Source organism: Haemaphysalis longicornis, unplaced genomic scaffold (assembly GCF_048455015.1).
Source record: "Haemaphysalis longicornis isolate Haplotype H1 unplaced genomic scaffold, Haemaphysalis longicornis Haplotype H1 scaffold_1, whole genome shotgun sequence".
NCBI classification, from domain to species: Eukaryota; Metazoa; Arthropoda; class Arachnida; order Ixodida; family Ixodidae; genus Haemaphysalis; species Haemaphysalis longicornis.
In genome coordinates this window covers 97227736-97254575 of record NW_027526203.1, presented here as the reverse complement: position 1 = coordinate 97254575, position 26840 = coordinate 97227736, and the positions used below count along the sequence as shown (strand labels likewise).

The window sequence follows — 26840 nt, the reverse complement described above, 5'->3', positions numbered from 1 at the left end:
CTAAGGCGTTGTGCTGCTGAGCCCAAGGATGCGGGTTCGATTCGCGGCCGCGGCGGCCGCTTTTCTGGTGGAGGCGAAAAGCGGAAACGCCCGTGTGTTCGAAATTTCTGCGAACGTTAATGAACCACCGGTGGTCAAAATTAATCCGTTGCCCTCCCCTACGGCGCACCTCCTTGCGTGTGTAGCGGCGGCGCGTTAAATCTCACTATCAATCAATCAATCAATCAATAAATCAATCAATACGTGTACACAAATATCTGCAAAGACTTTTGAATATCTAAAGGTGCTCTCTTTTTGCTAAAACAATTTAGCCGGAAACTCGCGCGTGTTCATTGGATATGAGGAGAACAACTGCGTTGCCGCAGAGCAACAAACCGTGTCGAGTTACCCGACAGATCACACAGGAAAGCTTTTTTTGCTCATACCCGCCGCGGTGGCTCAGTGGCTAAGGCGTTGTGCTGCTGAGCCCAAGGAGGCGGGTTCGATTCCCGGCCGCGGCGGCCGCTTTTCTGGTGGAGGCGAAAAGCGGAAACGCCCGTGTGTTCGAAATTTCTGGGAACGTTAATGAACCACCGGTGGTCAAAATTAATCCGTTGCCCTCCCCTACGGCGCACCTCCTTGCGTGTGTAGCGGCGGCGCGTTAAATCTCACAATCAATCAATCAATCAATCAATCAATCAATCAATCAATCAATCAATCAATCAATCAATCAATCAATCAATCAATCAAGCAATCAATCAATCAATCAATCAATCAATCAATCAATCAATCCATCAATACGTGTACACAAATATCTGCAAAGACTTTTGAATATCTAAAGGTGCTCTCTTTTTGCTAAAACAATTTAGCCGGAAACTCGCGCGTGTTCATTCGATATGAGGAGAACAACTGCGTTGCCGCAGAGCAACAAACCGTGTCGAGTTACCCGACAGATCACACAGGAAAGCTTTTTTTGCTCATACCCGCCGCGGTGGCTCAGTGGCTAAGGCGTTGTGCTGCTGAATCCAAGGATGCGGGTTCGATTCCCGGCCGCGGCGGCCGCTTTTCTGGTGGAGGCGAAAAGCGGAAACGCCCGTGTGTTCGAAATTTCTGCGAACGTTAATGAACCACCGGTGGTCAAAATTAATCCGTTGCCCTCCCCTACGGCGCACCTCCTTGCGTGTGTAGCGGCGGCGCGTTAAATCTCACAATCAATCAATCAATCAATCAATCAATCAATCAATCAATCAATCAATCAATCAATCAATCAATCAATCAATCAATCAATCAATCAATCAATCAATCAATCAATCAATCAATCAATCAATACGTGTACACAAATATCTGCAAAGACTTTTGAATATCTAAAGGTGCTCTCTTTTTGCTAAAACAATTTAGCCGGAAACTCGCGCGTGTTCATTCGATATGAGGAGAACAACTGCGTTGCCGCAGAGCAACAAACCGTGTCGAGTTACCCGACAGATCACACAGGAAAGCTTTTTTTGCTCATACCCGCCGCGGTGGCTCAGTGGCTAAGGCGTTGTGCTGCTGAACCCAAGGATGCGGGTTCGATTCCCGGCCGCGGCGGCCGCTTTTCTGGTGGAGGCGAAAAGCGGAAACGCCCGTGTGTTCGAAATTTCTGCGAACGTTAATGAACCACCGGTGGTCAAAATTAATCCGTTGCCCTCCCCTACGGCGCACCTCCTTGCGTGTGTAGCGGCGGCGCGTTAAATCTCACAATCAATCAATCAATCAATCAATCAATCAATCAATCAATCAATCAATCAATCAATCAATCAATCAATACGTGTACACAAATATCTGCAAAGACTTTTGAATATTTAAAGGTGCTCTCTTTTTGCTAAAACAATTTAGCCGGAAACTCGCGCGTGTTCATTCGATATGAGGAGAACAACTGCGTTGCCGCAGAGCAACAAACCGTGTCTAGTTACCCGACAGATCACACAGGAAAGCTTTTTTTGCTCATACCCGCCGTGGTGGCTCAGTGGCTAAGCCATTGTGCAGCTGAGCACTAAACGTGGGTTCGATTTCCGGCCGCTGCGGCCGCTTTTCTGACCGAGGCGAAAAGCAAAAACGCCCGTGTGTACGAGATTTCGGCGCACGTTAAAGATACCCAGGTAGACAAATTTAACCCCGAGTCCTCCACAACGGCGAGCCTCATCGCATCGTCAACGAATCAATTTTGCTCATTTCAAACGAAACAGCACGCCATGGGCGTAAAACTTTGTGGCTTCAGAATGAACTACGGGTGCGATCTTCTGAACTAACGAATGATGTTTTCCAGGGAGGGCCACATTTATATATTGTATACGACAGGACATTCCCCAACAACGCGAGTTCCGTGCACCACCGCGAATCATCATCATTGCCATGCTTTTGGCGTTCCCTAATAAATCATCATAAGCGAGATTCCGAGAAGCGGATGATATTACTGGGCATCGCCCCACATAGCTTCCTCCGTGTTCGAGCACTCCTGAGCACTGATAAACACCCTTACAATTTGGTGAAGATGCGGGGTACCGATCCCCGTACCGCGGACAATCTATTTGCTATATTTACATGGCGGCCACCAGAGAGCCAGCACAAGATACGCCAGCCCCTTCTTCATCGTTGTCGTCGTCTGCGTTGGTTTTCGTCATGGCGCTGTTGGGTATTGTCCATCTATATGTCCTGTGACATAACGCTCCGCAGGTTCGACCGTCGTGGTCGAAGCTGCGGCACGATATGTAAAAACCTGGCGCCAGAAAATTGATTGATTGTGGGGTTTAACGCGCCGACACAACGCAGGCGATGAGGCGCGCCGTAGTGGAGGGCTCCGGATTAATTTTGACCACCTGGCGATCTTTAACGGGCGCCGAAATCTCGTACACACGGGCGTTTTTGCTTTTCGCCTCCATCAGAAAAGCGGCCGCCGCGGGCGGTAATCGAACCCGCGACTTCGTGCTCAGCAGCGCAACGCCTTAGCCACTGAGCCACCGCGGCGGGTTGGCACCAGAAAACACCGCAATACTGATAAAGAAGGCTAACCCGGAAGGAAACTCATCTGTGTTTTTCTGTACCTAAAACTTTCATACCAGCTGTTAATTAATACCGAGCTGATGAGTTTTTGGACTAAATTACAAAACTGCTTGCCAAAACGTAGGCTCACTAATATAATCGAGTGCCTTTAGCTCGCTTTCCATGCGAGCGACCATGCAATGGTGACCACGCAGCAGCGTTGATAAACGCTTGCGCCGTTTCTTTCGTGCATGGAAGCATAACTCAAGGTATAGTGATCGTCAGCACAGAGCTGCGTTGCTTCATTGGCTCGTCGCCGCATCAGATACGTCCTCCAGCGTGTTGTTTACTTTTGTCAATATTTTGTTTAGAGTAGCCATTAAACTCGTTTAGTGGTGCAACTGAAAGGTGTTGCAAGCACAAGTACCTGCCTGTCGATCAATCTTTATTGACAGGAAGGGCCTCACACGCACACACACACCAACGCACAAACACACACGCACACACACACACGCACACACACACACGCACACACACACACACACACACGCACGCACGCACGCACACACACACACGCACACGCACACAGACACACAGAAATACACACACATACAGGCACACATGCAGATACACACAAACACACACACCACCTAACATCGTATATTCGATTGTATACTGTGGCTCGAACTAATTCGATTAAGATAACGAAACTCGCACCGTAGAAATCGTTTAAGCAGATGCATCTTTAAACACACTTATAAATCCGTACATTTACCACAACAGTAAGGAATTCGACATAACTTTCTCGCCAACGCGACGATGGTACAGGGGAAACCGATAGATATTTAAAAATGTAAGATGAAATAAGATGAAACGTAAGATGAAATGTAAGATGAAATAAGATGATACACAAGTCCAAGAAACAGTGCACAAAGGTACAAAAACTGTGGCTCAGCCCGCTGGCGCATGCGATTGATTAAGGAGTTTCGGGAGTCCACTGTGCACACATTCTTTATGCATGGATCCCTAAATCGGCCAGGCCAAATGACCTTTAAAACGTGTCTGCCCCACCGTGGTGTGCGGGGTCACACAACCGCGTGTATCGCAAGACAGACACGGGCATTTGCCCAAGTCTGACTTCCCAATTTGACTGGGCCAGCCCCATTCTTGCTAACCGTAGCGCATGTACGCAGTGAGCGCTTCGTCTCAGGGTTGTGACAGTATTCTCAGCTCCATATCTGAAATTATCCTGGTACTCGTGAGCTCTATATATCTGCAGGAGATTACACGCTCCACTTTTAGCCGTAGCTTGCCCAGGATTTACGGTACCTAGCTGAACTGCAGCTGTGCTGAGGGCGACATTAGCACAGATTGCATACACCCTTCCCCTCACCTTAGATTCAACCGTGATTGGTCTGCATTCATTATAATCCGCGAACAAGACACCCTTGCACGCCTCGGATATCTTTTCCCACCCAAAGAAGACCAGCCAAAACGTGCCCCTCTCCACATCCATCAACACATCCCTGCAGCTCCCATACCGCTAAATATGCACCTCCATTACAACAAAGTACGCCGCAAAGATCCGGTTGAAGCGTTTACCAAGAAGCACACAGAGAATCCTGCAACGCGGTACACGGACGCCGTACGCTATACCCAGAAACCGGCTTACCCAGCTACGATGATGGACCACCAGGGCACCCCAATTACAATCGCCACGATATGCCCCAACACCTCTGAGGAAATTGCCATGGCGCTTGCGGGCAGAACGGATACCGAATACGTTACAGTCATCACGGACTCGCCAGTCGCATGCTGCAACTACCAGCTCGGCCGCATATCGCTCTTCGCCCTTAAATCCTCAAGAACTTCCCGCACCTTCCCGACGTCTATATAGTATGGCCCCTGGACACCAGCCCCTGGACGGAAAGGAGGCGGCACATGCCCCTGCCCGAGTACTTACCGTTTGGGCCATTTCCGAAGAGTGTAAAAACCAGCAAAACACCCTTAACACACTAAATGGCTACACGGACATCCTCTCCAAATACAGACATAAACGTCAACCGTTCCCGCCCCCCTACGTCCACCTTTTTCAAGCCAAAGTGAACACACCCCCACTCAAACCTCATCCACCCTATCTACTCAACCCAATATTACAGCGCCTGCAACTTTTGCCCCTAGCGCCGCATCCTGTACGATCTGATAGGAAAATTCCAACAATTCCCACCCGTCATACTCACTCCCGGTGCCACGCACGAGCAGTGGGTGGACCGGATGTCCATCTAGGACCTCTCGACCCAGCGCATGCTAATAGAGAGGGCACAAGCAGGCCGCAAGGACCAGTGCATGCTGGACCTTGAGGACGCCATTTACAGGGCTGGGGCTGTCACCATCATGCACCAATGAGCTCGCACTCAGAGATGCGTATTCCCTTTCTTTATTAGTGCACGTCCTTCTGCTCTCAAATTGAAGTGTACTAAAGCTGTTGGTGGCGTCTGCAGCTTAGGTGGCTCTTGCTCTACTCAGACTACTGAGTTAGCTGCATGGGTACCCGTGTGCTATACTGTCAACTGTTTCATGTTGCCGCTCCAGTCAGGTCCTCTATTGCTCTAACGAAGCACCCTGTTTCTGAGGTTGAATCTCGCTATTTCTATCGACCCAAAGTGTATCACCCCTGACCAATAATAAGACGGCACGGGTTGCGTAGCATCTGTGTAGGACTCACCGTCGGCCCCATCAACTCTCTGTCCGCGCATAATGGTAGACTTCACAAACCACAGGTTTGTGCCGCAACCAATCTTAATCATTTCTGTAAACCTCAGGCCAGGCTTTTCTGCGCACACATGTGTCTGGTCCCCGGGTCAAAAGTGTTCCTGAAGTTTAATCTCCTAGCGCAACAACCGGCGAGCCTTAGAACTGATCACCTCATAACTTCCGCTGACATAACTGGAGTACTCACGTCAAATTACGGTACATTTGCAAACAGTACGTACCCTAGGCAACGAACAATGTTGCGTGATTGTAACGTGAAGCGAGCTTTCGCTGATGTTCTAATTATTTTGACTGAAAAGCCCACAGCTGGACATTATGCGATTTTTTTATTCTACTTCGCTTGTCCTTTTTCAACAGCAAGCCATTCACCACTGTTCTACGATCTCGAACTTCCTTTGCGAAATACTGCAGGCCATACAAAGTAAACCTAACGGGCTTTCTTAGAAGTCGTAACTGCCTGAAAGAGTATTTGAGATACGCATGAGGTGGCTACTCCTTGTGCGGAGAAACTCCAAAGCAGCTAAATATAGTTGTCTGTTCTTTGCGAGTCACAATACCAAACTTTGCATGTGATCCATTTGCCTGACGAATTACCCTTACCTCTGTCAATAACCTACGTGCGGGGTCTTCTTTACCCCGTGCCTTCACATGCTCTTATGCATGCATTTATTCGTTCATTCTTAGCTAGGTTAGCGAGGTCTCCACGGTAAATGACGTTCAACAGTTCACGACGAGCGTTTTGTACCTCCCTGGTCCGAGACGCACGTGGGGTTACGGCTCATCTGCGCTTCGTCTATATATGGCCACAGTATATTCTGGTAGATTATTAACCAGCAAGAGGGCGAGTTAGGTAAGCCTACTTTGCTAATTGTTTGCTCACTAAATGAAATGGAAATTAACTAGGAAGTCACTTTTACGGTCACAAGCGCTCGGTGACATTTGCCTCGTCCACCCACTCAGATAGCATCGAATTCAAAACCGTTCTGTATTTTGATACATAAATCTCTTTATAATGCCTAATTATGACTTTTAATATGTGCTGTTCAGAGCAATTCTTGCCTGAGATGCTATGTCAAAGCATGTCAGTTTCATGCAATTTAAATGTAATAAATAAAAAAATTGGCCGCGTATCTGCCCCTTTTGTTGCGAATGTCGTTTCGTCGACATTTGCCAACTAAATGCCTCCTTTTGCTTTCCCACTGACCGCTCATGCTGTTTCTGTTCGGTCGCGCTGCCCCCAAAGGTAAGAACGCTAGAGGTTTGCTCATGTAAATTTAAATTTGCCGCGTAGTACAGGCGAGCCCGCTTATAACGAACACAACGGGAAACCGGAATCACTTCGTTATATCCGCTTTTCGTTATATCTGGACAGAAAATCTGTGTATACCAATGGTAACGGGAAATGAAGATTTGTTCGTTATAACCGCTTTATCGTTAAAACCGGGTTCGCAATAAGTGGGCTATACTGTACTCCTCCAGGTCGGGTTCCTCGATGCCAGCGCTCCCGTACGGCGGAAACGTGCGTTAATCGACGCGCCCTACTTCAACGTTTATAGAACCACATTGCCCTACACCGCGTGCGTTCCAACCACAACGTGGAACCTATCCAGCGGAACCTTTCATAATTGTTCCGCATGATTTCTTAAAATGCCGCGAGAAGCTATAAGGGCGCGGGCGACTGTAGGCGACGAAGTGAACTTTTTTTTCTGCAGTGGATGTATTTCATTTCGCAAAAATCAAGCATCCATATTTTTTTATAAAGGAACGCTATAAATAGCACTTGTGTATTGAATTTCTGCCTTATATTTGCGTAATGTCTTGTTCTTGTTCAACAATGTTGACAAGTACGCACATTGACACCGGATTTTAGATCTTTCGATTTGGCTGTGGGTATATAAGACTATCACGCAGTATTTCTATCACTTTGGCCGAGTGGCTGAATCGCCTCACGGACAGACAGACGGACAGACAGACAGACAGACCTACAGGCAGACCAAAATTTCTGCGTTTAAAACACTCAAGACAGACTATCGTCTTTAAAAGCCGGCGCCACATCTCTGCCATCTAGTCAGTATGGTTTATGCATGACATTTCGCAAAAAAAGAACTAAAAAAATTGAATGTCTTCCTTTTAAGCGTTGATAAAACTGATAGCGCTACTTGGTCGCACTGTTATGGGTAATTGCAAAGTATGAAAACTTCCCGGCGGGTTTTTTTTATGTGAATGGCGCAAAGCGGAACTTGGAGATTTATAAGCCTTCATTCATGGGGAATCGTTGAGTTCATGGCTTTTCGAAAAGGAAAATGTGGAAACGGAGATAATGAACAGGAAGAGAATGCGCCGGCTAGTGGATCTGGTTTGGTTTAGAGCCAGGCCCTTATGGAGGCTGTTTTAGCATTTAAGGTTTACGCTGAAGCTGTAGATGGCCAGGGTTCCGTGTATTTTTCTGGTCTCTCAGCAAAACACCGTGCTCCCTCCCTCCTTTTGTAAAGCAAATGCCACTAGGTATTGTTGGCCTCTTCGATTTTTCTTCACTGTGGAGATCTTCAGGGGTCCGTAACATGATTTGAACGGCGTATGATTTCAGTGGTGACTGCGCAGTTATAGCACACATCAGGATGTTTGCTTTTGTCAAAGAAAGATCTCGAGAATCGTTCTCGCGCGCATCACATGCCGCAATTTCCAGTGGCAAGCAGTTTCTCGCGCTAGCATCTACGAAAGACTTACAAATGCGCAGACAAAGCATTTCTCTGATTCATGCCATTAAACTAATATCACAGTGCAGGACGAATATAGGCTAGGGTTCCGTTTTTATTTGTTCTTCTTGCGCAAAAACGCTTGCGATAAGGCCAACTTTATCGCCAAATGCCCAGCAGAAATCTTGTAGCTCTTCGGTTATAAAAACTTTACCAAAGCACTCACATCACCATCGGCCGCTAAGACCATTATATTATCAAGTCGAGCTTTAATTACCGGACGTAATTAGTTCGCAGGGAAGATGCGAGGGATGTGAAATTCCCGTCCGCTGTAAATGCACGGGCTGCTTCGGGAGGGAAACGGACAACCGTGTGTTGTTCAGCTGAGATAACATTCTAGTCCTTCCAAGTTTCACTAGGCGAACACTAGTTCATAGTCACTACTATTACAAGATCCTTTGATTAGAAAAACAGATACAATAGATCCGCGAAAATTCAAACTCGAAGGGACACAAGGATTTTGTTTGAATTATCAGAAGTTCTCACAAATATGACTCGGGACAACATACCAACTTGTGTTGTAATGAAACAGTCATATATATTTGATATTACGACAGTCACATGCAATACTGAACCGCTATTCATATTATGAATAAAATAATGAATGGATGACTGCTTTGTCTTCACAATAGAGTTTAAAAAGAAGTTTTCTATCTCTCTTCCTCAACCACACCGGGTTGTTGGCGCGCGCGTTCTCGCTTTGGCACGTGTATGCTGGTAGTCGGCATTATTTGCTACTGCTAGTGATAGACGGATGCAAATGTGCAGCCAGAAGCGGCAAACGCGGAGATATATTCTGGCAAGGACAACCTAAACGCGCGAATTAGCCAAATTTACGCAAAGAAGCAGTTTGAATTGAGAGCATTTAAAATGCAGTGAAAACATACATAACGGGCCATCCAAAATTTTAAAATTTGTCTTAATTAACTGAAAGCTTCAATTTTTTAAGTTCGAAGTATCACGAGTGTACTGTACGCGAACAATCTCTAACAATGTGTGTGTGTGTGTGTGTGTGTGTGTGTGTGTGTGTGTGTTTTATACGACTTCACTACTCATCCACTTTCAAATAGTAGAATGGCTCTAAATGCTTTTCCTTGCAAGAAACCCTGGCGACATCTTTTGGTGCCAGAAACGTGGAAGGTGCTCGTAGGACTCCCGGTGTCATGGCCCCACCAGTGGACCGGCATCGTTTTAGGATGCATAATCACAGCGAGTTCTTGAAGAGACAGCGACTGCTGTACAGTACCGCACTAAGTTCGGTTGAGATTTGCCTGCCCGCAAGGGAGCAAAAAGGTCGCTGGTTCAAGCCTACAGTCGTGCTATGTATGACAAGCGTGGCTAAAACCAGAATATGTCTCCTTCCTTTTTCGAGTGCCTCCATATCATCCGGCATCCGCACTAGCCGCTCTCACGTAGCATGGGCCAGCCGAAAGCGTGGTCGTATTGATTGCGATATCGCATTAATAAACACGAAGTTCACGTAAGCAAGTGCCCCTCCACAGAGAACCACTACAGACTACTTTTCCTGGTACAAGGTGCTCGCGTGCGTATGTGCACGCCTGCGTTCGTGAGTGTTTCCGCGCGTTAGCTTATTTACGTTTGTTTGTGCGTGGAAGAAAACTTTCCTGGTTCATGCTTCATTACAAAATTAAAAATGAAGAGTCTCCTACCAGTTGACACCGGTAGAAGTGGAAAAATCACAAAACCTGGTGACACATTTTTTCACACAATTACTGGTACTTAACAGTGAAACACAAATCAGTGTCAGAAGCAGCATCGCACACAATGCGCACTTATGCAATGTCTGCGAACAAGGGTGATTGGAGAAGGAGTTGATGCGTTTGTTAATTTTAGCTATCCGCTGTTCTGACAGCACACTCCAAGTAGTTTCACACAACCAGTTTAATCTCTACCAAGTATCCATGCCCATCATCGTCAGAGATGCACCTGGCTACTCTTTTTAGTCTACATGAGGGCAGCGATATGCCTGCGGCATAAACGTGCGTGTGCTCTCAGGCTGACGCCGCTGATGGTGCTTACCACTGTCGTGGTGGCTCCGCTGTTCCCCCAATCGGGTCAAGGCCCCACGTGGGAGCTCGAGACAGGACGCCTGGTGGCCCAATGCTCGAGCAATTGGTGGTTCAATGTACTGCACATCAACAACTTCCTCCCCAGGAAACAGCAAGTGAGTGATGCTCAAATTTCGTTTGTCACAAGCAGTTTTATTTTTATTTTTTATTTTTTTAGTTTTATTATCAAGCATGCCACTGTGTACAAAACGGATCGAGAACCATCAATCTCACTTTTTCCTATGCGACAGTGGCCGTCACTCTACACGATGGGTGCATTTTGTGCGCGGTGCCACATCAGAATCGCACGCATCAGAATCGAATCTTAGCGAAATAGAGCTGGTATCGTATATTATGAATGAAGCATGCATGCATCCAGATGGAAAAAACAAATAAGCAAGCAAACAGAACAGGTCGTATTACTCCGATTGTTTCTTAAGACTTAATTGTGTTGCTTACACTATATTGCATCGAGCCAGCGAATGGTGTTCACGGTTAACGACAGTTTAATGATGTTGCTTGATATAACGCCGCTCCCACCCAGCTTATGATGACTACCACTACAGCCTACTGCCACATGCCACCTCAGTTGAATTGCTTTATAAGGGGCATCTAGCGAAAAGCTTCGGCATTCAAAGCTGCGAAGCTATACAACAAAACCTACTGTTGCTGCCAACAAAGCATTATTGTCGTAACAAGCTGAATGAAATTAAGCGCACTTATAGTATTATTCAGGATAGTGCATAGTGCAATGTCCTCGGGTACGGCGTGTTGATGAAAATTGCGCCTCTTTTTTCGAACCGCATTTGTCGAACCAAACAGTAAGTATGAGAAAGATGTACTCATGCTGGCGAAGTCGGGTTAGATGTGTTTAAAGGTGTTTCCAGTTTTTTAGATTTTTCGAGGCAATAGAATATTTGCCGCTGCGAAAACCGTCGTACTCTCTTTCAAACGGGACGCGGAGGAAAGAGGATTAAGGTCTTTTTCCCGCCACCATATCGTTTGCGTTCAGGAAAGCTGAAATAAATGACAAATAAACGCCCTTTGCAAATTGAAAATAGATTCTTGTAATGCTATATTTTCACCCAACTTTCGCCTGTAGCTAACATTCGCCTGTAGCTAAAATGTTGTATACTTTGTTCGGTAAGTGTGTGCTAGATGGATTGAAAACCGTTTTCCCCATCAATACGGTCCTTGCTGAAAGCCATTAGGGTAAGTTAGCTGAAGAAAACCTATGCCAGCATCGGCGGTTTTGCCACGATTCCCTTTGCATAAACAAAACAGGAGGTATTTTAAGCCATACTCCGCCTTTCTTATAGCGCGAAGGCTGCGCTTATCCAAGGGACTCTGCAACACTCTTTAAAACATTTTCTAAATCCTAAATGCTTTGAGAACGTAGTCACCAAACACACCCAGTACACAGGTAGTAAAAGTACATAGTACATAGTACACACATAGTACGCACAAAGTACACACAAGTACACACACGTACAAAGTACATAGTACACACATCCAGTACACATCAGTATACAGGTCAGAAATTTACCTCAGCCAAAAATTACTGCTCTATGCCCGTCAGATGACTGAAAAACGTGTGGAAAAATTTTTCTCTCTTTCCCGATCTTGCCGTTCTTCGAACGCTGGAATTTCGTCTTGGCAGCAGGGTAGCGGCTATTGGCCGGTTTATTTCCGTTGCAACACTAAACGCATTCCACGGCTACTTTAAGAAAACCCACAAAAGCAAAGCAAAAACGGAAGGCGCATCTGTTGCGACGAGCAAACAGGCAGTGCCGCTCCGTGCTGGTGGTAACTGTAGGCTTCGCAGTGCTCCAGACGCTAACGAAGGAGTGAAAGCGTCCATCTGAAGTGTTGCAGAGTCCCTTTAAAATGCGTCGATCAGCAATCCCGTTCATCGCTAAACACCTGTGTTCAATTTCCATGCTTGTCCCGTAGCTCTACAGGCACAAACGAATTTCCAGTTTGCTTTGCAGTTTCCATCCAGTTTGCCGGTGGGGTCACATGCACCAAAGAAAACCCTTCTTGAACAGTGCAGTAAAGAATATCTAATGAAAGATTCAAAAACACAGTTGAAGAAAAGAAAGGGAAAAAACTGGAGTTCAGATGAAAAAATAAATGTAAGTGAACGATTAAAAGCAGATGTGAGAGGCAAACGGGGAAAGACGAGAAATTACCTCAAACACCAGAGTTCCCTGCACGGGACGTAGAAGAAAAGGGTAAACTAAAAAGCATTACACATTTTTCACAATATTTTGTTAGAGACAGCCCGATACAGCTACAAGAAATGACTACATGTTATTATGTTGTCTGGCATCGATGGATGATTTCAAGGAAACTAAATGTATTACCACAAAATCGCGGAGTTGTTCGCAACCGTGTTCTCAAGATGAGCATTCTGCGATAAACTCTGTCCTTTAGCGCATATATTCGCTATTCCTTCTAGCATGCATCTATACGTTCCCATACGTAATGTTCTATTTCTTGAGCCGCCTTTCCACCTTCTCGCGTGCTCAAATTCATGGCTTTACATTTTTAATACGCTTACTCTTTGCTTCGCCTGAATGAACTTCGGGACCCTAAAGGAACAGCTTCCTAAACATTTCTGTCTCATCAACCAGCCGTTCTTCCGAAGCAACACAGATTGGCATCCGAGATTGTTCCGACCCTTATTTGGTGGGACGCTCCCACAATTCTGTCTTCCGTGGGATCCGTGTGGTGCATATTTGTTTCTAGAGTCTCATTTCATTGGCAGTGCTTCTTGTGTTACCTTTAGAAAAAAGGCAGCAATTCCGCAGAATCAAGCATTTCTTTCTTCTTTACGAGTGGTAACTACGCGCGATAAGGGTGAGAACATTTTTTATTTAATGCAAAAACGCACATGGACGCACCCTACTCTCGTAAAATAAAGTCACTTATATTTTTCGCTAGGAGAAGAAATTCTGTCGTATGACACAATGGGATGCGAATTGCATGTGTTGGATACCACTGTGCAGGTTTCCACTGAAGTTTTATGCTATTATAGAACTGTAATCGACATCGCAGATTTCAACCCCCTTAAAATCTTTTGTCTCCAGAACCGCTGGTTGGGTTCTTTCTGCAGTTCACATTACAATTATTAGAAACAAGTAAAAACATTATAATGAACCCTACACTCCTTGAAGTGTATTTTTAAGCCACTAAGCGCCACCTCGAACCCAGGACAGTTTACCGTAAAGGGAAGTTTAGGGGAATTTCTGTCCCACCAGCTGATAAACTCATCCAAGTTTCAGTAAACCGGGTATCGGTGCTTGCATATTTCTGGTTCTAATCACGGCGAAATTCTGCTTGCTCCGCAGTGCCTTGAACACACCTGGCTGTTCGCGATTTTGATGCAGTTCACGGTGGTCGGAGTTCTGCTCATTCCTGTGTTCTACCAGTAAGTGGCATTATTCTCAAATAAAATAATAGTTTTAGTTCTTAAAAGAAAAGTTCAACAAGTGAACCTGGGAGATAATTTAGATTCCTGTGGTCTAGTAACAAAACAGTGCTGCTGCTCGGGTAGCATGTCATTTGTCTCCGATATCGTATCCATTTGAGAAAATTAAGGAGGGGAACTTGTATTCATTGGCACAATGCCGTGTAGCTCGAGTGTTAGGTGGGTGTACTCACTGTAAAAACGTCAAAGCTTTGGCCGTGGTATCCCATTTGGCAGAAAACCTCCAAGAAATAAACACTCCTGGTATACCGCCAACACGGGTTGTTCCACCGAATGGTGTTGGGCAGTTCTGCTGGAATCAGAAAGTTTAGGAAGGCGGGTTACTTTGGTAATTGATTGGCTAAGAGGTGCGGTCACGTTGTGATGAAAGGCCGAAACGCCTAATTGGATTTTAAAGGTTTTGTCGTCTATGAGTGGTTGCATAAGGATGGCAACCTGAGTACGTACTGACATTTATACCCTTATAGGGTGGTTCAGGTAATAGTGAACTAGACGTTGCTGCTAACGCATACGCAGCCGACCAGTGGTGGGCCGTGTACTGTCCGTCAGCGGCATCGTGGCCTCCATGGCACTGACCTTCCTGTTGACGCTCCTCCACGACCTCGGGCCAACATGGATGTTCCGCGAATACAAGCCTGGGTACGTCACTCTCGATGTCCCGCGCTGAGCAAATCACATCTCTAGAAAATGATTTGGCACGGAAAGGAACTTCTGACTTTTTATCCTCATCTACTTTGTGCTTGGTGCTTTGGACACCCAAGCAAAGCTCGCCTAATGTCTCGCAACGAAGGTAAAGAAGAAGCCAAAAAACACACAAAAGGAGCACACCTATTAAGCTTAAGGCTGGTTTGACTACCGCGTGTGAAGGACGTATAGAAAAAAAAACTAGAAGGGAAATTTGGGGATAAAATTAAACGCAGAACACCATTACATACGGTTTTTGACGCTTACCTTATCCGTATGGTCAGAAAATGTTCTGTATGCAGCTTTGAACAGCAATTTTGGTGTTTTGTCATTTTAAAAGTGAAGTTGTTTCACTACAGAGGCAGCTGCGCATCGATGCGCTCGCTGTTACACTACCACTTCACTCACAGTCATAGGGCATTGCGGGCGAGCGGCAGCTCATTTTTATACGACCCCTGAAGAGAAAAATCGTTTTCCTAACACACACGTTGTGGACTGCGAACTAAATGTCAGGACACCTCTACCAGGCGCCTGAACCATTTCTATTCTACGGCATTGCTTCTTCCGTCCTCTGGTAGCCCTAAAGCCCGTGTCGGGGTTTTGCGTTACCAGAACCGACAAAACACCCCAGAATGCAATCCGAAATAGCTGAAGCCCCTCTTGATGTTATAAGTTTGGGGTATATCGCAATCGCGGCTTTCAATAGAAATTGCTGTATCACCATCGACTTTTGTTCATTTACGGGCGCCGCAAACGTAAACAGAACCACGCTTAACAGCTGAATGCCTTACACTCTTTTCCCCATTACGGGCCCATTACTTGTACCATGGGCATCTGGTAAGATCAATGAATACGAGATAGTTTTTGCTGGCAGTTTCTGACGGTCCGCTTCCGAAGGCTGGTCAGCGCAAACGGAGCGTCAGCAGCGGAAAGGCTTTTGACTAACCGATAACCATCTCCCTGGACGGGGAATCATTCGGGTCATCATTCGGGCCCCGTGCGTGTGTAAACCGAAACGTCATCCTAAAGGCAAAAATTACGCCCACCTCCCCTCGCGGGAACCCTGGTGTGATGCGACGCTGAAGAGGGTTCCATTGGCGTCGCATCAAGCAATCGTCGGGTAGGGCAAGAGAGCAAGCGCAGCGCAAGCGCGGACGACCGTCGACTGAGATACCGGCCGGAGCGCGGCACTCCGCTTCTAGGCGCAGCGCGCCCGAAGGAGAGGAGACCGCGGAGAGAGAGAGTACACTCTTAGGCAAAAAGGTCTAAAACAGGGACTAAAATACAGCTGTTAGTCTTCGCGGGCAACTGGTCATCTTTAATGGGAGTATCTGTAGGAGAGTGTGTGCCGTGTGCACAAATGCGGACTAACTGTTCGTCCCCGCCGATCTATAAGGAGTAACGGGAAGACGAAATGCATGAATTTAGTCTCTTGGCTCCGTCGTTAATCCCCTAATGGTGTCGTCGTTGCCAATTCGCGTATATGTCTGTGGACAGTTTCAGATTTCCAAAACACAAGTCATTGCAGTCAGTGGGTCCTTTACATGGTGCCACTGGAAAAAATCTTGATGTGAATTATAAGAAAAGCGCCTAGGGTTAATAGAGCGGCGGGTAATGGTAAGGAGCGGCGATGCGTTATCGACAGACGCTTCTCGGCGAAGTTATGTTGATACGCTGTGTTGCATCCGATTCAGGCGGGGTAATAACGGCTAATGAAAGATTTCAAGCCCGTCAACAATAACACAAATAGTAGTGACAATAGCAAATGTTGATCCCTAAGCGTAACGAATATGTATGTTTCACAGACGAGAAACAACGCATTAGTTGCTGATAACAACTGCAAAATAAAATTGTTCGCTACAGGTAAGCGTCTTAAAGTTATCTTTTACACTCGGTACATAATTGCTTTGTGCACCAAAGCTATGACAATGCTGCAACTGCTGTAAAACCCAGTTGCATCTCCCAGTCCCGGTCATCTAGCGACGCTAACTTGAAGAATTCAGGCTAAATTTGATTTCGCCGATGCAGGAAATTATGGTCGCTTTCTTTATTGTGACACTCACACAGACAACCGCTTTCACACACGATACCTGGAGCACTTAACGCATGTATCGAGCACTAAGAATACACTTAGTTTGCGCTAATTTGTGCGGAAACAAATCAGTCGTCCGATCACCCAGCCATCTATCTCTACAGGCGACTAGTTGATTGCTCTTTACGAGAAAAAACTGATTGTAAGGTTGTACTTGCAATCGGAAGGACCAAAGGTCCATCAAGTTAGCAAAGCGCTAAGCGCAAATAGCGGTCACGGTCATTTGCACGGATAGGAATTCCGGGACCAGTTGCAATGAAACCATCACCTGGCACAGCACTACACGCTCTACACTTGAAAAGCATCTCCCTGTCTATTCCGTCCGCCGGCGTGGTGTCGTGGTAGCGCGCCGGGCTCTTAGAGTGCGTGTGCGGGCTTCAGTGGATGGATCCCTGCTGGTGGGCAAAAAAATTTTTTTTCTGCGACTCTCGGCAGTTCGTCCTTGGGGAGTATCGGAACGGACCAACCGAGTGGCGGACTAAGCGTTCGTCCCCTCACATTTAGTCCCCAAACGGACTAATTATTGTGGCAAGGGCCGTTAGTCCCCCAAAGGACGAACTTTTAGTCCTTTTTGCCTAAGAGTGTACTGCACATGTGCACAGTGCCCAGCCGCGCGCAGCGCGGCGCGCGGCGCCGCGTGCAGCACGACCGCAGATGTTGGGAGAGAGTGTTCGCTATCGGAGAGAGGAGAGGAGGCGAGCGGAGGAGAGACGCAGCTGTGCGGACGCGGACGACGGACGCACGCAGGACAGGGCCGGCAAGAGATGCTCCTCTCAGCGTCGCATCTAACATAAGAATCGATATTTTGGTGACTCAAATAAAGCAAAATACCGTGTTCATTGCATTATTTAACCTTAATTTAGTGGCCTACAGGATATAATACTCTTCAATAATTTAAAGGAAGCGGATAAACTTTCGAATAGCCAAGACACGGCTGTCTTTCTGGGCGCTGCATAAAAGTAGGCTCGCGCTTCGGTTGACGTTTTCCGCTTTCGTTGTAAAGCTAGTTGATGCATGCTACAAGTTTGCCTGTTCGAAAGCGCTTTCGCGGTGCAGTCGCGCATGTTTCAACTGAAGAAACGAAGTTCGCAGTGTCGCGCTCACCTCGTCGCGTGGCAGCTATCTTGGAATAACGCCCGCGAGCGTAAGCGGCCGTGATGATCCGCTCAGCGTGCCGGGCAAGCGGAGCGGGGCCCCGCTCCGGTAACGCCGCTTCGGCCGGAGCGCGCCATGCATGTGCAATGGCGCTCGTGCTTGCCATCGGATCTGAGCGGACCGTCAGAAACGGTTAGCTAAGACCATGCATGTGCAATGGCGCTCGTGCTCGCTATCGGATCTGAGAGGACAGTCAGAAACGGTTAGCTAAGACCACTCCGTGGCTAAGACTATCTACATTGAGTGTCACGTAAAGTTCTCAATGAATTCATTCAATAGTTAATGGAAAACTCTGCTCATTCATTGAGTATTGTCGATCGACCAATTTATGGTTTTCACTATTGATTCGTTATTTGATTGCTATATTGAATCGGTGGTTTGGTCATAACTCCAATTATTGATTGATTGATTGATTGATTGATTGATTTGTTGATTAGGTGGGTATTTATTTATTTATTTATTTATAGTCAGATACCATTTTTGTTGTTGTCATGACTTTCTGTCCCATTGACTAAAGCTACTATAATGTGTGCCAATCACCAGAACACGGAACACGTACACGGAGATGGTCTACATTCGACCCTACACCAGAGCAAGCGTGTTTCTCATGGGGATGATTGTTGGCGAGCTTCTCTCGCATCGGAAGAAGATCACCCTGCACAAGGTAACCCAACAGTTTACGGTCCAGTGTCAGAAAACTAAACTGTTGTCAATATCGTGGCGAACATTGGGCATGTGCTCGTCCGAACTATCTTCATCTGGTGTACCATGCATTACGTTGCCGAAATGGGACGCTTCGCAGTTCCGCAAACATGAGACAAAATATGGTGTGGCTTGCCAGAGGCGGTACATTAGAATGAAGTAATTTGCGTTTAAAATGATTAATGATAACTTCATGCTCCAAGATATTGATTCCGAGACTGTAGAAATGTTGCCATGACGGCTGCAACATAGCCGGATGCCCATGCAAGTAGTTACTACTCAAAGTATTTCGCTAACAGTAAGAGTGCTTTGCGGTGACGCGCGTACCACTGCATGTTCACGACAATCCCTTGAGAAATTATTAAATTTCGTTCGATGAAACAACAATCGAACTTTGCGGTGCAGAGTACGCCTCGTCTATGAGGCCCGCACTTGCTGAGAGTTGGGAAATATAAGGAAGCTTTTAAGCCGTCTCCCTGGTGCTTCAAGGTGACTTGAAAACGACCTGACGAAAGTATGGAACGCTGCCTTATTTGAAGGCTTGGGCAGTTCGTATTGGCCCAAACCACGCCTTCTGTGATGTTTACTTTCGTGTTGTCGCTTGTATCTGGCCGCGCCCAGCTTTGAAGCCCACGTTTCCATCTGCTTCTTTTGTATGCCGCGCAGGCTATCTTATTTGGTAGGGAGGGTACAACCCTGTCGTAACTAGAACAGAAATTTGTCTTTGATCGCGGATGATCCAGATCTGATTCGATGATTCTCGATGCATTAACGCCGAAAGAGAAATGCTCGCAAGGCAAGTACCGTGGCATTCTATTCGTCGACACTCTTCCGTGCACGTCACGTTGTTGACTGGACTGTCGCCGCTTGTGTTTTCTTTGAATTTTTAGCGGAGCACCAGTTCTCTCCAGTAAACGTTCGTCGTCTTTGACTGCGTGACATCTGGTTGAAGCGCGGCGTATATACACCCTAAACCCCATTCAAGTCGGCAATGAACTTGAAGAACTGAACGCAGCTGCACTCGATTGCGCCTTTAAGAAAAAGGAGTGGAGGGGATTTGTAAACAACTCTTGGTTTCAAACGTTACAAGAGTCACTAAAAATGGAGAGAGAGAGGGAAAGAAAGAGAAAGAGGTTTTTTTGCCAATGCATTCCTGGTGCCCCTCTATTATGTAGACAGCTGTTGTGACCCCGAGAATCATAAAGGAAGGTGATGATTTACTGGCAACACCTGTTTCTTTTGTCTTTCCAGCGGCGACACCCTTAGCACAAGTAAGAGTAAAAATTGAGGTGCTAGGTACTTTTTTTAGACCCACCACGAGAGACGGTGTATAATATTAGGGTTAAGCACGTGACTGGAATATCCACACATTTTACCGCCTGAACAGTTTTGTAAGGGTAGTATGACTATCGTATAAATTTGCGGTGTTTGATTATGATGCAGGATCAGGCCATGAGGGTGTCGTGTCTATTTTTTTAGTTTTTGGGATGTCCTGGTTCATTTTGAATCGCGATAGCAGAGACATATTTTTGCTAAACCGTGGGTATCCGGGAATTACTAAACCCACATCCCTGCCAAACCCACATCCCTGCATTGCTAGTGATTCCATGACGGCCAGGTGCTCAATTTATAGTGCGTCACGTTAAGGTATACTGGATGTCTCCGCAAACATCTTCTCGCGCAACACGCAACCATATACTGGAGTTTCCAAGTGAGCTCCAATGCGACCACCGAGTTTGATAACATTCAGGTTTCAGGCTACTGGGATGGTAGTGAGCTAGTTCCCGATTAGTGCGCCTGGAGTTCTTTAGAAATTAGGATGAGCTAGCATTATTCAGCCGTCATAATTTTGTAGTACAACCACATTACTTCTGTGCCGTGTTTCGTGACGGTAAGCTCCCTGCTGTATAATTGAGCATTTGATTTCTTGCGCTTGGACATGGTTGGTACTAGGCGACCCTGACTAGCAGGTGAGTGCTGGTATGACTGATAATAATTATTTAGAAGAGCTTTTAAGGTGTTGTTGTTAGTGTGGTCGAAAGCAGAGTGCCAAGTAGCTTGTAGTGTTTCTAACGGCTGTTTCCGTCGCAAACTGCCTATCATTGGGTGTGCTTTTCTAGGCGCGTCTGTCAACGCCCATGTATGGCCGCGTGCTCATTGCCGTACGTGCGTCTGCCGCCACGGAGACCCCGCTTTTGGTCCGTCATCGCCATCCCCGCGTACGCGCGGCCGAACATTTATCAGGCAAGCGAAATGCTTGTCCCAGTTCTAGGGTTGTGGCGATCGATTCCAGACCCTTTGCTTCTGAGGCAGGAAACGTAGCTGATCATCCACGAATTCTGTCTGAAAATGAGTTAAAACTCGAGGTTTTCAGGCCTGTTCTGAGAAGCACGAGCCAGGCGAATACGTAATTACCACAGGGAAATCTCGCTGCAACAAGAGAAAAGATCAAGGAAGCTCACACTAACGTGAAAGGCTTTAATACCGTAGCGGAGCTGTAGCAACCTTCACGACCATCACGAAGGTTTTAGTGCACGATGGCAGCAGAATTGTTTCTTCTTCGCTGCCGCAATGACCTTTACTCCATCATTGGTGCTATAAGTGTGAGCGTCTTTCTTTTTTTGGAAGTGATACACTGATAATCATTGGGCATGACCTTGGTGGGACGTAGGCTATGACTTTTCTTTCTTTCCGAGCAAGCATTGCCTCAATTTTGGCAAACGCTGGAGTCTTCTCGCTCGGAGCTTGTGTTGCCATGGTTACGGCGAACGCTGGAGTTTTTTTGGGGGGCCAGTCTTGCCCAGTCTCCCTAAGTGGGTACGCTGGGCTTGACGAACGTGCGCAAGGTCGCTGGGCGATTGTCGCGAGGCACGCGTACACGAGCGCTAGGCATTTTATTCGTTATGCTAACTGCCCGCCCTCGGCAATTTCTTGGTATTTGCAACTGCGGCGAGGAAAAATTACGATTTCCTAAACTGCTTCGCCGTTAATAAAACCACGCCCCCGCATAAGGGGTACCTCATGACGGGTTGAGCAAGAATGGTAACGTCAATAAATTATCACACCAGTGTTGCGGACCGAGAAAATACCAATATACTGTATACACGTTTCTACGTGGCCACGGTCGAGATTTCTCCTATTTGTTAAGCGAGAACTTCAGGCCATACCGCACAAACTGTTATCCTAGGAGAAGTATTCTATAATAATGACCGTACGTTAACAGTGGTCGCTAAAGTTTAGATCATTTTAAGGTGATTGTTTGACCTTCGTTATTCAAAATGATTTGTTTTGGGGGGGGAGGAGAAGTTGGCGGGAAAGTCAGCGCCTACCACTGTGTCGCCGCAGATTATACTTGAGAGTAATTTTGAGTGTTTATGGGCAACACCTTAAAACTGTGTTGATTTTCCTGACATAAACTTGGTTTATAACAAAAGTTCTGAATGTAGCGATTTTAAATCACCATTCACAAGCTCATACAATAGAGCCAGCGTACAGTGAACTAACAAGCATATCTCTCGTCGGTGGGACTAACAGTCTCCACGGAAAAGTCTTGCTTTATTTTGTTTCCCGGAAAGAAACGGAAAGCGACGCGCCTCAAGTTAACTTTAGGTGGCTTGCCAATCCGGCAAGCTACTCGTGTGAAGTTTCTCGGCGTCACCATCGATTATAAATTATTCTGGAGGCAGGCCGTGGATTCCCTTGTCACGTCCATGGTTCCCCGCTTAAATGTGCTTCGACGAATTGCTGGATCTAACTGGGGGAGTCACCCATCTTCTATGCTTAGGCTCCACTCGGCGCTCATCTTGAATCGGGTTCTTTACCAGCTACCTGTTTTGTCTCCCTCAGAGTCCCAGTATGCTCGTCTGGAAGCGCAGCACCGACAGGGCGTTAAGATATCCCTAGGAGTTCCCCAGGCGGCGGCAAACAAAAAAGTCCTGGAAGAGTCCCATTTTCCACCTCTTCGCTTGATGGCGTCTCAGCGGTTGCTCTTGCAGCTTGTCCGGCTGGGAGAGTCCGCAGCTGGAAAGGCCTTGCTCAGGCGTCTCCGCCTAAGGGTGGAATCTCGCATGTACGCGGCGCTCAACACTCTCAGCATTCTCTACCCGCAACGGCGGAAGAACCAACATCGCTTGGAGCCACCGTGGTCTTTCGAGAGTTCTGAGTGTCAGCTTACCATCCCGGGCATCCGCTCGAAGAGATATACACCAGTGGCGGCAGCGAGAATGTTAGCACTTGAGCACTTGGACCGGTCGTACAGAGATTGTGTTCATGTGTTCACGGACGGATCTGTCGACAGAGAAGCAGATACCAGCGCAGCGGCCTTTGTGATTCCCGGCATGAACGTTTCCTGGACGGCTCGCATTGACCAGTTGACGTCATCAACAACGGCAGAGTGCATAGCGATCGAGGCGGCCTTGAAAAAGATCAAATCTCTTCGGGTGCAGCATGCGGTAATTCTAACGGATTCCAAGTCGGCCCTACAAATCTTGCAGCTTGGAGTTCCCGCAGATAAAATTTGCCAACGCTCCCTGCGTCTTCTTCAGTAGGTAAAGGAAAACGGATTTTGCGTTCGCTTCCAGTGGGTCCCTTCCCACGTAGGAGTGCTTGTAAACGAGGCTGCGGACCAGTTGGCTCGTGAAGCGACATCGTGCACTCGTCTTCTGAAGGTGGCCCCAGATGAACGGCGCATTTTGAAAACAATCATACAAGATCATTTCCGCTCTCTTTGGCGACCACAACATCGACCTTGTGCCACCAAAGGAATGAAGAGGACAGAGGCAACCTTACTGTTCCGCATCCGGAACAACTCAGCGCGGACACCGGCGTGGCTCCATAAGCTGAACATTATCGCTTCACCTCTGTGTGGAACGTGTGGTGCTACAGGCGACATCGGTCATTTTATTATGGACTGCCGAGAGCATGCGGAGGAGCGGTTAGCTTAGAACTGCGAAGGATGGCCGCTCCGCTTGCCTCTTTGAACGATTTAATTTTCCCGGAAGGCCATTGGATCACGAGGAGGGACATCTTTCGTTTGATCCTGCAATTTTTACGTGTCACAAGCCTCAGCGAGTCATGGTGAATTCATCATCATCATCATTTAATTACCCTTAAAGGCCCTGTCTTGGGCATTACATAAAGGGGGGGGGGCAGAAACGAGAGCTTCCGACGGTCATGATAAAACAAGGGAAAACACAGGGGCAATATCAAAGCCCCGTAAATACGACAACAGCAAGAACAATAAGACTGCATAAACATGACAACAGCAATAACAGGAGGATTGCACAAATGGGGGGAAGCGAAAAACATGAAAGCGTATACATGTTCGGAGAAACAAAAGAAAAAACAAGACAGGAGGAAAAATAAATGGAACACCAAAGAGAAAGATCGGGCAACATGTAAAGCAGGGAAGCCGTTTGGGGGGAGAAACAAGAAGGGACTCATCCCAGCAGCCGTTTGACTGCATGGGGTAACAATGGCTTAAGAAAAATAAAACGAAGTAACAATGGGGTAACAATGGCGTAACAAAAATAAACGAGGGAGAAAATACAACAGATTTAACATCATTCATGAAAAGGTGAGCCAGAAGTATGGAGGGCACACAAGCAAAGTTGGCGCACAACAGGCTTGTAGTGATCCCTTCAGTAGTTTGAGCACATGTAGTCACAAGAGGAAATAAGGAGGACACGACACATGGGGCGCCAATAGGAGGAGGATGTGTCAACAAGAATCAGATTAGCGCATGAGGTAACAGCGATAAAAAAAGAGCAAGGAGAACACCATACATGGAAACTATACACTAACATCTGGGTGTGGTCGTACTACATGCTGTTCGGACATGGGGTCTAGTTGTATACGTGTACTGTTAATGACATCTTGAATTTGTTAGGGTCGCGTTCAGTTGCTATAGATTCAGGCAGGTTATTCCACTCCTCTATGGCGATAGGAAGAAAAGATTTGTTGAACGCATTTGTGGAGCCATACAGGCGCTGCTTGCTCATTGAGTTATGTAGGCGGCGTGAGGTGCGCAGTGGGGGTAGCAATAATGAAGTGTGCATGTCGGGAAATGTATAATATAGTTTATGAAAAAGACAGAGCCTTGCTATTTTCCGCCTAGAAACAAGTGTGGGGAGACCGAGGGACGACTTTATAGCTGAGATGCTCGAAGGAAAGCCGTACGTAGAAGAAATAAAACGGGCTGCACGATTTTGAATAGACTCAAGAGAATTTATCAAATAAGTTCGATGGGGGTTCCAAATTGCTGAAGCATAATCAAGCTTTGCGAGTACAAAGGTAGTGTATGCCAATTGGCGGACTCGAGCAGGTGAGCATGATAGCGATCTCCGGAAGTACTCGAGGATCTTAGAGGCATCGGCTGCAAATTTTTGGATGTGGTCAGACCAGGTTAGTTTGCTGTTTAAAAGGACACCGAGGTACCGGTAGGTCTCCACCCGTGATAAGTTAGTTGAGGTAACCGAGTATGTAAAGCGATCGGGAGAGTGTTTGCGGGTGACGTGCATGAATTTACACTTGGAAACGTTTAGTTGCATCATCCATAGCGAGCACCAGTTTTCTAAGTGGATTAGGTAGTTTTGGAGAAGGAGCTGATCATTTTTACTAGAAATTTTCCTGTACAGAACACAGTCGTCTGCGAAAAGCCGGATGGAGGAGGAGATGCGCATAGCGGTAAAAAGGTGTTGATCGGGTGAGCAATTGCCGGCATACCACGCAAGGCTAGGTCCACCCGTCAATAAACATCACCACCACCACCACTACAGTGAACTAGATAGTTCACTTTAGCAAGGGCTAAATCTTTTCGATTTGTAGGGTGCCTCGATGACAGCGCAGTAGGGCGGACGCGCGTGAATCGAGGCACCCTTACGATTCGCGGCGTGCAGTGCTTTTTTGCTGATCATACTTCTCAATCGTAGCTTGCACGTGACGTCATCACAACCCTTTCTTGAGACCCCCTTCCAGCTTTTCCACCGCTCGGCAGGATATGAGCATCACATAACTATGGAGCCTTTCCCCGTGCTTGTTGGTGACAAACATGGCAGCTATGCTGACGTCAGTGCAACCCATCTATTCGGATATGAATCAAAATGAAACCTTAAATTAACACATATTTCCAGCTGCCTATCTCATTCAGTGACGAATGAGGATACTGGAGAGCAATATAATATCTTATGAGTACGTGTTCCAAACTGTGCCGAGCGAAGCAAGCCGGGTTCTTTATTACAAGTGTCATTGTGGATGTCCGCATAGTCAAGACGCAGTGATGAAGCTGTTTGTGTTTCAGATGTCCATGCGTAGATACGCAGCCTAGCTTCTCTCAGATTTCAGTTTCAAAAAAGAGCCCGGCGAGTACGCTTGTTCGCGTACGTATATGTACAGCCGCAACGGAAAAGATTGGCACAAGTGACTCATGACCGGAGCGGAAAATCCCCGTTACGCGGCACTATTGTTCCCAAGCGCGCCTACAGTGCCAGTGCCAAGCACATTCCATTTTCCTAAGAAGGGGTAGCTGGCAGAAAGCCCTCCAACAAATAGCTTGCACATGAATTAACACCTTGCTCGCTGCTTATCTGTAAAACCCTGCGACAACGTTGCTGCGGACGTGAGTTGATTTTTTTAGCTGGCGTTGCGAGCAGCAGAATTTTCTTTATCTTAGTTTTCCCCAAAGCTCACAGTTTGCTTAAAAAAAAGAAATCATGTGCACAGCCACTTCTGCCGATAATAAACGCACAAGCGTTTACGGTGTGGGCGTTCGAATGGGCCAACAGAAGGATGGGCAGCTTTCTGCCGGCCGTAGCAAAATAGAATGTGCTCGCCACTTTTGTTATAGGCGTGATCGGGAACAACAGCGCCGCCTGTCGCTATTTTTCCGCTCCGGTCACGTGTAACTTCTGGCAGCCTTTTTCGTTGCGGCTGCACTTAAAGCACTGGTCGGCGACTTTGGCTAGTTTCGGTTTCCGAAATTGTGGCGATCCTAGCGGCACGGTGCTGCGGCGTGGCCCTTCCCTTTCCCTCAGTGTTTCTTTCTTTCCACACCGTCAACGCTTTCGCACCTCCTCACGCATGCGCAACAGCTCACCGGCGCCAATATTTTTTTTTCTTTCTCT

The 26840-nt window shown here is 46.9% G+C and overlaps 1 protein-coding gene across 1 annotated transcript in view; it reads left to right on the top strand.

Moving 5' to 3' along the window:
* The window catches only part of LOC144142922 (nose resistant to fluoxetine protein 6-like), a 113635-nt gene that overhangs the window by 74604 nt on the left and 12191 nt on the right, over positions 1–26840 (top strand). Inside the window, exons 8-11 of the mRNA XM_077674775.1 lie at positions 10542–10710; positions 13948–14027; positions 14604–14726; positions 18562–18682. Coding sequence (XP_077530901.1) covers positions 10542–10710; positions 13948–14027; positions 14604–14726; positions 18562–18682 — 493 coding nt within the window. The remainder of the gene's footprint in view (positions 1–10541; positions 10711–13947; positions 14028–14603; positions 14727–18561; positions 18683–26840) is intronic.